This window comes from Clarias gariepinus, chromosome 9 (genome assembly GCF_024256425.1).
Source record: "Clarias gariepinus isolate MV-2021 ecotype Netherlands chromosome 9, CGAR_prim_01v2, whole genome shotgun sequence".
NCBI classification, from domain to species: Eukaryota; Metazoa; Chordata; class Actinopteri; order Siluriformes; family Clariidae; genus Clarias; species Clarias gariepinus.
In genome coordinates, this window is record NC_071108.1 from 31685094 (window position 1) to 31698307 (window position 13214).

At 41.3% G+C, this 13214-nt stretch overlaps 1 protein-coding gene across 6 annotated transcripts in view; it reads right to left on the bottom strand.

Moving 5' to 3' along the window:
• gpat2 (glycerol-3-phosphate acyltransferase 2, mitochondrial) overlaps positions 1 to 13214 on the bottom strand; it is a 217079-nt gene that overhangs the window by 2915 nt on the left and 200950 nt on the right. For all 6 annotated transcript variants that reach the window (XM_053503537.1, XM_053503533.1, XM_053503534.1 and 3 more), the window contains 9 exons: positions 11802 to 11920; positions 9367 to 9437; positions 8900 to 9164; positions 7859 to 7998; positions 4584 to 4661; positions 3827 to 3952; positions 1577 to 1697; positions 1240 to 1308; positions 792 to 847 (listed from right to left, as the gene is read on the bottom strand). In XM_053503537.1, the coding sequence (XP_053359512.1) occupies positions 792 to 847; positions 1240 to 1308; positions 1577 to 1697; positions 3827 to 3952; positions 4584 to 4661; positions 7859 to 7998; positions 8900 to 9164; positions 9367 to 9437; positions 11802 to 11920 (1045 nt within the window). The remainder of the gene's footprint in view (positions 1 to 791; positions 848 to 1239; positions 1309 to 1576; positions 1698 to 3826; positions 3953 to 4583; positions 4662 to 7858; positions 7999 to 8899; positions 9165 to 9366; positions 9438 to 11801; positions 11921 to 13214) is intronic.

Genomic DNA, 13214 nt, shown 5'->3' on the forward strand with positions numbered 1-13214 from the left:
TTATCTTCAGACGAATCCGGATTGATCTCGGACGGATCTGCTAGAGCAGTGTTTGTGTGGACGAAGCCAGGGGAAGAATTCCAAACAAACTGACAAACTCGGAGAAATCAGCAATGAAGTGGATTTTTCAGCTGGATAATGCTCCGAAGCTCAGCAGCTAAAGGATGTAATGAAGACGAATGAGTAGATTGCTGATGCGCTGGTAAGGATAAACTGGACGTTTTTTTGCGGGTAATATTTAAACAAAACAAGTTCACTATGAAAAAGTCTGTCTACATGCCATCTGGCACATCGGGCACTGTTGCTCTGCACCTCCAGGGTTTGGGTTCGATTGCCGCCTCAGATGTGTGTGTGGCTGAATGGTGGGTTTCCTCCCGGTACCCTGTTTTCTTCCCAAAGTCCAAAGACATGCAGATCAGGCCGACTGACGCTCTCAAATTGCCCTTAGTGTGTGATATAAGTGTGTGAGTGCTCTGCGGTAGACTGGCATCCACCATCCAGGGTGTACCCCGCCCCAAGTGTCCTGGGACCCCAGATAATGCGGTATAGATGATGAGCGAATGAGTGAGTGTCCACCACACTGGGTGGCTTTTAAAACAAATTTTGCAAAACAGTATGGCAAGGTTAATACCAAAAAAATAAAAATAAAACTGTGATCGGTAACAAAACTATAACGTAGTGCTGAAATAATTATATTTTTCTAGTTTAAAACAGTATGTTAATTATTTATAGATCATCAAAGATAGAAAGTCCAAAACATTTCTCTTGGTCATACTGTATATATAACTTACGCCAAAATCAGTCAGGGTTCGCAAGGCCATTCTCGCCAGCTTTATCGAGGAGCTCTCTAAAAAAATAAAAAAACATTCAGCTTATGAGGCTCATTACTTACTGTATGGTGAAAAGTTCATCTCAACTTTCATTCAGTAATATTATCACAGGTATGTCCTTTAGTCCTGTTTTCCTCTCACTGCTTCTTTCAGTTTGTAAGTCACTACATGTGTGTGTGTGTGTGTGTGTGTGTGTGTAGCTTTAGTGTAGCTGATCAGTGTTGCTGAGCGGATTAAAGCAGTGACACTAGTCTAGAAGCCCGGGCCACGTCTCGGTGCCGGTGTGCGTTCACGCGCCCGTCCTGTGAGTCAGCGGCCGAGAGATAAACAGCCGCGGCTCGGTGCTCTCATGCTAAGTGAATTAAACGAAGAGGTGAGTTGAATGTGTGTGGGTGTGTGTGGGTCTGACCGTGGTGCACTTTGTCCAGCTGAGCTTTGTTTCTCAGGTGAGCGTGGAGATGAGTCACACACGCCGCATCTACACAACACACACACAAACAACACAAAGCCGTTATCGTTGACAGTCTCTCTCTCTCTCTCTCTTTCACCTTCACTGCTAATTACAGCTGTGCAGTGAAGTGGTGCAGTCCAGGAGAGCAGAAAGCTGCTGATTTTCCCGGGAAGATCCCGTATGACTTAGATTCATCTTGTCTGAGCAAATTAATCACGGCACAACGAGTCGCTCCACTCATCCTCAAGAAGCTTCAGGGTACTGTAAGTGTGTGTGTGAGTGTGTGTGCAGTTACCTGTAAGGGGAAACGGCAGCAGGTCCAGGCTCTCTATAGCCCAGGAGAGCGCCCTCAGCTGTACGCTCAGTAAACTACATAAAAACAACAGCAGCCTGGGACAGTGAGACGGTTGACTCAACTACACACACACACACATACACACACACACACACACACACACAAAAAGAGGAATTCAGTGTTCTATTTACTGTGTGGTGTTATTCATTTGTTTGTTTATTTGTTTATAACTAGTCTAGTACAGATAGTCTCCGACTTATGACATGTTCCTGGAGCATGTTCGTAAGTCCGATTTGTTCTCAAGTCTGACAAAGTGAGTCTTATACGCCTTTGATAAGAATATACAATGTAAAGCATCCCAATCCACTTCACTAAATCTCTGTCCGCTTTCCCCACACTGCCATCATGTGGCCAAAAACCAGTCAGTGTTGTCTCTGCGCCTTTAAATCGCGAGGACGCCATTTTGTCTCGGAGCTGTTTTCCACTGTATTGAACTGTGAACTCTGTTTTGTTGAGGATTTTCCCGAAATGAGGATTATTCACCATCAGGACAGCTTCACAGGACAGACATTTTCTAGCATCATGCTCCCGGACTGATTTATTAAAAACGGTGAGACTGACTAATTTCTTTCGCCCACCACACACACATACGATATACAGGACTTTAGACATTTTTATACATTAACTTACACACTGAAAACATTGTATATAAATGTAAATATTGGTATCTGGCACACTGCAGTGTATTTTTGTAAAATACACGTGAGCTACTTCTGGGATTTGTTCACATCTATTAATGTTTGTAGAACTGTGGTCTGTTCGTATCTGTGGAAAATTCCTAATCTGAACGTTTGTAAGTTGGGGACTACATGTACATGTAGGATCTGAGAAAGTATTATTATTTTATACTTTATTATTATATTTTAAACCTCTTTTTTTTCTAAAAGCCAACAAATTCCATTCTCTTATTATTTCAGATAGATGAAAAAGAAACTTCAATAGAACAGAAATCAATAGAATAGCCAATGCTCGACTAAAGAACAACAATATTTTGTTCTTTAACCCGCATCAAACAGCTCTTACACACACACACCGAAATGCTAATCTAAAAATGACAGACCTGCTATAGTCACTCGTTATAATGTGCAGCACATGGAACAGAACTGTCAGTGAATAACAAAACAAAACTCCACACCAAATGTTTTTAAATACGTGTCAGTCAGTGTGTATTCGGTGAGCCGATCATGGCTAATCATTAGTAAGTAGCGAGGTTGGGCATTTCTTTATGATAAATCAGAATTTCCTCTCATTATCTAGAGTGTGTGCTGAATAGTCTCCCACTGTCGGCCCGTATGCACGGAGCGTTGAGGTAAACTTCGACCAGAGCTGGTAGCGACTCTGTATTTCTCTCTGCATTGTTACTTTGTGATAACGGCTTTAGTCTTTTATTCTCTGCCGAAATATTCGAGCGGATATGCTATGAGTGGTTGAGTGAGAGTCGACATAGAATCTTTAGCTGATGCCTTTGCGAATAACCTTTCACACTCCTTACGTTTATAATTTACGATGCGTTTTTCATAACCGGCGAATATGGTTTATTGTGTTAAAGCTTTGTGCAGACGTTCCTCCACATGCACCTCTTTCTTAAAGAAAAACTAAATAAATTGCATTTTGCTAATTTCCCAGACTGGTGATGACATGCTGATGTGACTGTGAACTCGTGTACTTTGCGTCATCACAATAGTATCGGTTTATGTGATCAGCCTTTTGAGAGACAACCGATCAGTAAAAAATGAAAGTGATTATGGGTGGCTGATTGATCGGAGCACCCTTTATATTTAAGACTTTTTCAACTGGCTCTTCTAAGTTGTTGTCTTTGCTTGATGCTGTAGAAAGGCTGTGTATCTTTCAGTACAACATCATCATCTATACCAAATGAAGTTTGTTATGTTACAGAAAGATCTGGAAAGTACACCGGACATGCTATCAGGAATGACCACGGAGCTGGGATGTGGCGCTGCTGCGACTCATGTGGGGTCCTTTTCATTATAACACAAAGCAAGACAAGCACAAGGGAATGTTTTTATACTGAATTAAACAATTTGTCCTCAGAATTTGTTCTTGCTCGCTTGGAGCTCAGTATGGAGGGGATTTTAAATCAGGCTACTGAAGCAACACACTGATACCAGACCACGAAAACTGCAAATACTGCATGCCTCTGTGTGTGTGTGTGTGTGTCTGTGTGTGTACCTTATAAGAGTGTGTGTCCTGTTCCTCACAGTCTGAATCACTGCTGTGTTCAGGGTCATCTGATGTAGTCCACGAGAAAACACCCTGCCTTTTCCAGAAATCACACGCTGGCGTATCCCGTTGTACCTGCACACACACACACACACACACACACACACACACACATACATACACACAACTCTATTAAAAAATAAAGTACACTGAGGTTAACACACACCTTCTCCTTCTTCTATGTGTTAGATATCTAAACACTTTAGGAGTTTTATTCCATCAGTAAAAACCCAACTGCATGAAAATCTGCCTAAGTCTGCATAAGTCGGTAAATGGATGTGTTTTATTCTTGTTCCACACACACACACACACACACTGCTGCAGTGTGGACTAATCTGCAGCGCAAGCACTCTTTCTCCATTTTCTGTTCTTTGTCTTTCACCGCGTCCCTCCAGCTCTGTCCCGTCCTCAGCAGCATTTTCTCTCCCACAGACTCGTGCCATCTGTTCACACCAATCACTTTTTCTTTCCAACACACACACACACACACACACACACGTCTCCAAGATCATCAATATAAACTCTACTAATGCAGATGTCCCAGCACAAAGCCCCGGCCTTCGTCCTGAGGCTTGGACACACCCACTTTTACACACTTGGACTGAGAGTGGACACGATGAACAAATGGTTAAAAAGAAAAAAGGATTATTTCAGTCAGAGGTAATTAAAAGAACCTCTGAGGGGTGTGTGTGTGTGTGCTTTTTACCTCCTCAATGATGAGAATCCCACAACGCACCACACTGTCCACTGCATCCATAGCGAAACTGTACGCTGCTTTGCATGGCTGAGAGAGAGAGAGAGAGAGAGAGAGGAAGAGAGAGAGAGAGAGAAATGAAAGAGTTAAAAAGATTAAAAGACAAACAGACATGCATATACAGTACATATAATTTATATATATATATAAGAGTGTGACAGAGATAGATATTATTATTATTATTATTTTGTTTAATTGAATTTTATTTTTTTAAGGTTCATATATATATACACGTATATACTGTATACAGAGCTCTGGAAAAAAAATAAGAGACCACTGCAAAAATCTTTTTATTTTTATTTTAATTATTTTTATTTTTTACAGTTGCATGAGATGGTGAGGTGAACAGTTTTGTTTAATTTTTTTGTGAACTGCTGACAATATTTCTCCAAAATTCTAGATATAACCACTGTATTGTTATTTGGGGTTCTATTTAAAGGAAATGACATCATTACAACACATCATACAGTAATAACCCAAGATCATGCTGTATTTTCAGAGCTTTAATAACTTAAATAAAACAAAAGGCAAATAATTTGTAAACAAATTGTGTTAATCACTTACTCACTCACGGACTTACACAGGCTTTATCCTGTATTCAGGGTCGTGGGGGTCCTGGACACTATCCCAGGAGACTTGGGGCAGGAGGTGGGGTACACTCTGGACAGGGTGCCAATTTATCGCAGGACACACACACACAAACATACACTCACTAACACACTATGGGCAATTTGGAAACTCCAATTAGCCTAATCTGCATGTCTCCGATTCGAACCCGGACCCTGGAGGTGCAAGGCGACAGCGCTAACCACTACACCACTATTTGGTGGAATAATATTTGCAATTATCATTATCATGTGTTTTGACATGCCTGTTGGGTGACTTTATACCACACTTTCTGCAAAAAAGCACACAGCTCAGCTTTGCCTGATGGTTTGTAATGGATAACTTTAAAACGGATAGAGAGATACGGACTGTGTGCGTGATTATGGTATTTTTCTCAGCTTTATTTTATTGCTGACCAAATACATTTGTCTTATTTGATCTAATCTTCCTCTTGATGACATTCCTGGAGTAAACTGCAGTGCTCTCCTATTTTTTTTTTTTCTCCAGAGCTGTATATTATGGATAAATGGATATTTACTTTAAGCTTAATCTCTATATTTAATAACAGTGGAGTATACTGGACATATATGGTCTTGCCTGAGCGGAAAAGAGAGACGACGCCAAACAGCGATAGAAAGATATAAGAGACAAACAGTAAGAAGGAGAGTAGAAAGACAGGCAGAATGATAATGACAGTGACGGAGAGACAGAAACCGAGTGGGACAGATGAAGAGACAGAAAGACAATAACAGATAGTGACGGAAACGAAGAGAGACGGCGAGCGAGTCAGTCAGACAGATGAGTGATAGAGATTGAAAGGATACAGTAGATGTACAGAGAGAGATGAGATGAGAGAAGCGGTAGAGATAATTAGTTGTGTAGTGGTGTGTGTGGAGTGCTTTGCTCTTGTTGACATTTCCTGCAGATGTTGACGTGTTGGCTGTAATCACACACACACACACACACACACACACACACACACACACACACACACACAGAGTTCTCCACTGAACAGCTCTTCAGAGGAGATTTACAGGTACGGCTCTGATCGCTCACTGCGGCTCTTCCGTGTCTATAAGCAGTGTGTCGCTCTCGCCACAACAACTACAACAAGAGTTCTCTAAGAAAAAAAAAACACTTTATAATAGGATGGAGAGATATGGACTGCGTGCGTGATTACGGTATATTTCTCAGCTTTATTTTATTGCTGACCAAATACATTTGTCTTATTTGATCTTTGAAATGGAACATTTAACAAAGAAAAGATGAGATTTGTCGTCCTCGGGGGAAATTACAATATCAGGCAATTTTTTACTAAACGAAAAACTATTATTTAACAAATAATTAATATCGGGGGAGAAAAAAAAAAAAAAACAGTTTCACCCCTTTCGAGCTGTTCCATGATGAATACCGCCACCCTTCTTTTCAATAACCTGCTATGAGCCTCCCCATCCATCAGGTGCGTCAGGTTCTTCATCTTCTCACGATCAATTTTTAGCTGCAGATGCAGAGCCACCGCGGCCGCCTGAACGCTCAGCGGAGAGCTGAATTGTCTTCCCTGACTGTAAATCTCGGCTCGAGAATGGCCCTGGCGTTCTCAATAGCGTTCGAGTCAGATGAGGAAGGCAGCCAGGTCATCATTCTGTCATCTTTCATCTTTCATGCCCGTGCAGGCTAGTATAGCCCAAGTATTGATTTATGTGTCGATGGTCCTGCATAAAGAGCACGGCCTTCCTGTACCACTGCTTAAAGACACTGTCTTACCAGTAGACTCAGGAGTAGCTTACAGTACGTTCAACCTGAAAAGGTCTGAGTAGCTCTCCTCCTCCTCTACCACCCCCCCTCAATCCTTCTGCTCCATCCATCTGCTTCATCATTTGTCTGTTAAACCCGCTTTAGGTATTTCTTTCTTGGAGTCCTGATTAAGCTTTATTTATTTATTGGCGGTCGTGTTTCCGGCTTTCTTAAGTGGCCGAGATCTTTCAGCACTTCATATCTTATACTGCTCAACACTCCAGGAAGGTTACACTTGTGAAATATGGTGGCACTTAAAAACTAACAGGTTTCTGCCAACCGTACGTTTTTTTTCTCCCCCACAAGTATTGTTTTGTGAGCCTGTTGAGTATCCATAAAGCATTTGACTGTCTAGTGGCCATCCATCTATCTTATACATTTTACAACTGGATCACGTGCGTGACTCTGGGGTCCTGGACCCTATCCCGAAAGACTCAGGACACGAGGCGGGGTACACCCTGGACGAAATTTTTATATTATACTCTATAGAAATAATAAATACATCGTTTCATAGTGCTGACTTGCAGCGTACAAAAGTACAAAACAGCATTAAGCTCGATGTGAGCTGTATAAACGTCTCAGCGTAAAAAAAAAAAACTATATAAAGAGGTCTGTGTTTTAAGTAAAAGCCCCCGAGCCAGTGTGAAATCTGTACAGTGATGCTTCGGGGCTGATTTCTTGGTGTGGGAGGAGAACACGAGTAACAGGACCTATGAAACAAAACCTTTCATAGTGTTTCCACACGTGTTTGGGGTCGGCACATGAAGTGTTAAGTGTGAATTTTCATGATGGGCGCCGATACTTCTGGAGCTGACGGTGTGACTCACTGGTATATACCCGGCTGGCAGTAGGTGTGTGAGCTGTAGGCATTTTTCAGTCAGCTCCTCTTGACCGAGTGCGACATCAAACTCCATTTCTTCTCCTCCACATCCGGCCACCTCACACAGCAGGGCAAAGACAGCGCAGGCTACACACACACACACACACACACACACACACACACAAGTAACTGGTATTTAATCTGAGCTACAAGCTGCATAAAGCCTTTAAAATACAACACAGCTCTGTTTATTACTACTTAAAAACACCATCGGTCCATCAGTCTCAGTGAAGGAGGCGTGGTCTCTGTGTCAGTCGCAGTAAAGAAGGTGTGGCCTGTTTCAGTCCTCATGAAGGAGGTGTGGTCTCTCAGTCTCAGTAAAAGGAGGTGTGGCCTGTTTAAGTCCCCATTAAGGAGGCATGGCCTCTGTATCAGTACCCATAAAGGAGGTGTGGCCTCTGTCACGCTCAGTAAAAAAAGGTGTGGCCTATGTGTCAGTTTTGGGGAATGGGGGTGTGGCCTCAATCTCCATGAAGGAGGTGTGGCCTCTGTCAGTCTCAGTAAAAGAGGTGTGGCCTATGTGTTAGTTTAAGTAAAGAAGGTGTGGCCTTTGTGTCAGTCCCCATAAAGGAGGTGTGGCCTCTGTCACGCTCAGTAAAAAAAGGTGTGGCCTATGTGTCAGTTTTGGTAATGGAGGTGTGGCCTCAATCTCCATGAAGGAGGTGTGGCCTCTGTCAGTCCTGTGAAGAGGGTGTGGCCTCTTTTTTACTCCCCATTAAGGAACGTGTGGCCTCACTAAAGGAGGTGTGGCCTAGGTTTCAGTCCCCATGAAGGAGGCGTGGCCTCTGTCAGTCTCAGTGAAGGAGGCGTGCCCTCAGTATCAGTCTCAGTGAAGGAGGCGTGCCCTCGGTATCAGTCTCAGGGAAGGAGGCGTGGCTTCTGTGTCCCAGGCATAATGAAGTAGGTGTGACACATATGTTGTTTGGAATTTTTTTTTTTTTTAAACACACAGGCTGATTCATATGATGAATATGATTATTAAACTGACCTCCCACAGCTTCTTTGATGAACACGTGTGTGAGAAGCTGGCTGTGCCGGCCGAGCGTGAGCAGGCTGTGTGGGTCGGGCCGAGCAGTCACCAGCGGCTCTCCCGAAGGGGGCGCTGCAGCCATCAGTAGGTGGGGACGAAGCACGGAGAGCGCGTGGAACACCACACTGAGCACAGAGCCTCCGAACCCAACATCATAGCGCCTGAACAACACCTCCTCCAGCAGCCAACACAAATCTCTACACAACACGGACACACGCACACCCTAACACACACACAAAAACAGAAAAAGAAAACACATTGAGGAGAAGTGTGTGTGTGTGTGTGCGCTTTCTGGGCTTTAAACAGATCAATAAATGCATGGTGTAAGAAGCAGCACAGTGAGACGTGGAGCGTTATGTAAAAAAGGCTGAGATTTATAAAGCAGAGTCCGTGTGGTGTAAATGTGTTCAGCGGCGTCTCCTCACCCTGCGGTGTTTATGGAGGAGCAAACAGGACATCATGCTGGTGGACATCACGGCCATGCTGCTGGTCACCGCTGAGAGGCAAACCGACCAAAACACACACAAATAACAGATCCGTCATGCTCGCTTATCAGCACTGCACTGTCTCTCCTACACGGAGAACAATGGGGATTTTTAATCCTTCGGAAATTCCCCACTGAGTGATGTCGCTTAACACAGCATCGGACCAATCACGTCCAAAATACAGATTATTCGCAGTCAAGACTGACATGAAAACCAGAAACAGCTGTCAATCTGATGAGTTAGGATGAGGGAAAAAATAAAGAGAGAAAACAAATAAGGATAATTGATGAGGAGTAAAAATAGGCAAGCGAATGAATGCGTGGATGACTAAATAAACAAAGCAAATAAGTTATGTTAAAGTTAAAAGTAAGTAAAAACATTGAAAATATAAGTACTTTTATTCAATTAGGTCTATACATATAATAAAAGTGTAAAGTTTGGCAAAAAATTATTTGTGGGGATGTAAGATGAATTAGAGAAGACATCTAGATGGTTTTGGGAATTTTTGTCTGTCTGTTTGTTTTGAGTTTTCACTGTTTATTTGGCGTTTATTTGGCCTTATTGAGGTAATATATAGACCTTGTTTCATCGCAATCAGCCCAGAGTAGATATGCTACTTTGAAATTGAAATAGTAAACCCCTTATATCCCTTATAAAAAAAATAATAATAATAAATAAACCTTGAAAAAAAAATCATCTTAAAATTCATCTCAAAATTCAACAGATGGCGCCGGACATTTTTAAAAACGTGCTTGTGTGCGCGCAATTAAATTCCTTAATAAAGTGAGAAAGTAAATAAATAAACAAAATCAAAAACAGAAATGAAGCAAGTTTAATTTATTAAATAAAATGCTGTTATGCAGGTATTTAAATGAAATAAATAATCAATAAATACAATAAAAATATAAAAGATATAATAAAAAAAAACATAAAAAATTTTAAAAGCCAAATATAAGTAATCCCATAAACAATTGCTAAATGAAATTAGATAAAATTGAAATTAGGTAAGGTTTTTGTCAATTAGCCTGCATGTTTTTGGACTGCAGGAGGAAACCAGAGCACCTGGAGGAAACCCACCAGAACACACCCTGAGGCAGAAATCAAACCCTAGACCCTGGAAATGCAAGGCAACAGGACCACTATATATCATAAATATATGCCGCTCGTCCCAACATCCGGAGATCGCGAGTTCGATTCCCGGGTGATGCTGTTACCTCTCCCAGCCGGAGGTCCAGAGAGAGCTGATTGGCCGAGCTCTCTCAGAGGGGAGGGATGAGAGGTACTTAGCACTCCCACATTAATTACATCTCTACAGCCAATCAGGGGCGTCTGTGAGCTCACGCAAGCGGAAGGAGTGGATAGCGCTGTCCTCCGAAGGGGAAGGAAGAGGAAGATGTGAGACAGCAGACCCGACAACGCAGAAGAGCTGAAGGCCGCCATCAGAGCAACCTGGGCTTCCATAACACTTCAGCTGCTGCAGTAATTCATGCGACCAGACCAAGTACTGAGTGCTGTACATGGTTATATTTTCCAGTAGTCCAACATTTTTGTGTTTATTATTTTTTTTATTGGTCAAGTAATATTCTAATTTTTTGAGATTTTCTATATTTTGGGTTTTTATTAGCTGTAAGCCATAATCATCAAAATTAAAAGAAATGAACCCTTGAAATATATCAGTCTGTGTGTTCTATATCCATAAACAAGTTTCACTTTTTTAATTGAATTACTGAAATAAATCAACTTTTTGATGATCTTCCAGTTTCTTAAGATGCACCTGTATATGATTAAAAAAAAATGAACAGAAATGAATTCTGTTTGTTGTCCTGTGTTCTCTTCCTCGACTGGAGCTTTAGCTCGGTGTGGACCTCAGGAGAAGACACTTCAGAGGGAGAACTTTTTAAATTCCAACCTTTGACAGAAAAAGTTTGTATCTGGTTTGTAACATCACACCACGCAGTGTGGAAATCAAGGGCTGAAACTTGAAAGTGCAACTGCGCACCAGAAAACACAAACTTATCATGAACATGGGCTCGCACGACCGGCTTGACACCACACCACCGACCCTGATATCACGCCTGTGGCTGTCGATCACACAGACAAACAAACAAACAAACAAACAAACAAACAAACAAACAGGAAAGGCCTCGGTCTAGTTAGGTTCACATACAGAAATGTCTGCTGGGTGATGTCGGATTTCAGGTTTACGGATAACGTTTCTTCAAATCATAAAAGCAGGTCTCTGGTGTTTGCTCTAAAACGTTGCTGGTCTTGCTTGAATTTCTGGGATGAAGGTGTTGCAATAAGCTACAATAATAGGGATAGTAAAATAAATTTATGTGTGAGTATGAGAATGTGTGGGTGGGAGTGAGACTCACAGTGCATCAGGTGCAGAGTCAAAGCGGTGCTCAGCTGCCTCTCGCTGTGGGAAAGTTCAGGCAGAAAGGTGGAGGGGAAAAGCCAAGAAACATCCCTTTGCCCAAATATGGTGTCTTTCCTGTGGGACATGAGGGAAATAAAGCCAAAACTCTTTACACCCCTTAAAAAAGAAGCATCTTCCTACATGTGAGAAAGAGGGTAAGGAGATGGTGAAGAAAGCAGCTCCATATATGATCTGTTTCAGACTGGATGAGGTCTTTTCTATAGTCAACTGCACAAGACTATATATATATATATATATATATATATATATATATATTAATAGCGAGTGTGACAAAGTTACCAAAAGAACTCATATTCTCCAGCAAGCTCAGTAAAACCTAACAGCTGTTTTACTTATAGTAATATGTAGATTGCACAACCCTGGACATTACCATTTTTTATTACCATTTATATCTAACTTCATTCCACACAAAAATCTATATCTACTTTGTACAGCTGTTTTCTTATTGTTCTATATTTCTTCATACTGTATATTTCTATATTGTGTATTTTTGTTGTACAGTTATTTTATTTTCAGTTTAGATTTTATTTTTATCTTTCTTAGTTAAATTTACCTTTTATTTTATTTTTCATATTCATTTTCTATACATAGTCTTTTATTTTAAGGTCACGAGCAGTTGTCTAAGCATTTCACTGCATATCGTACTGTGTATGACTGTGTTAATGTGACAAATAAAATTTGAATTTAAATTTAGTATATTATTAAGGAGTAGAAATGATCCGTATCCTGAGACATTCCTGAACATGTCTGGGATGTTAACAGTTTAAAGGCTTTAATGAGCAGTGTTGGGGGATGTTACTTTTTAAAGTAACTAATTACATTACAAAATTACTGTATTTAAAAAGTAATCAGTGACATTACAGTGTACTTTCTGATAAAAGTAACTAGGTCGAGTACTTTTCCATTGCAAAAAATAAAAACTCCTTTGTGATTCCTCATGTATGTTGTTTTAGGCAAGACCTTTATAATTATTCTACCATCATCACTCAGCCAAGTGTAACCCATAATCTGTTAACTACTAATACCCCCATCTCACCTACTGTAAGCGGTTTCACGCAGTGCCCATAAGTACGGTTCATCATGATTCACCGCTTGTTTCGGTTCTGTGATTAGGTTTCCATCTTTCCGCTTATCGATCCTCAGATAGTCAAACCGCATAGGTGAGATAGGGGTATAACAGAGGGGGTGGGTTATTGGGGCGGGGCTTGCAGGACGACTTTGACACACACTAACGGATTGGGAATGACTGCTGTCTCACTCACGGATTACATAAATTGTCTGAATAACGGATTAATTTTTTTTTTTAAATAACTAAATAACTGAGTACTTAGATGGTGGACCTAACGCG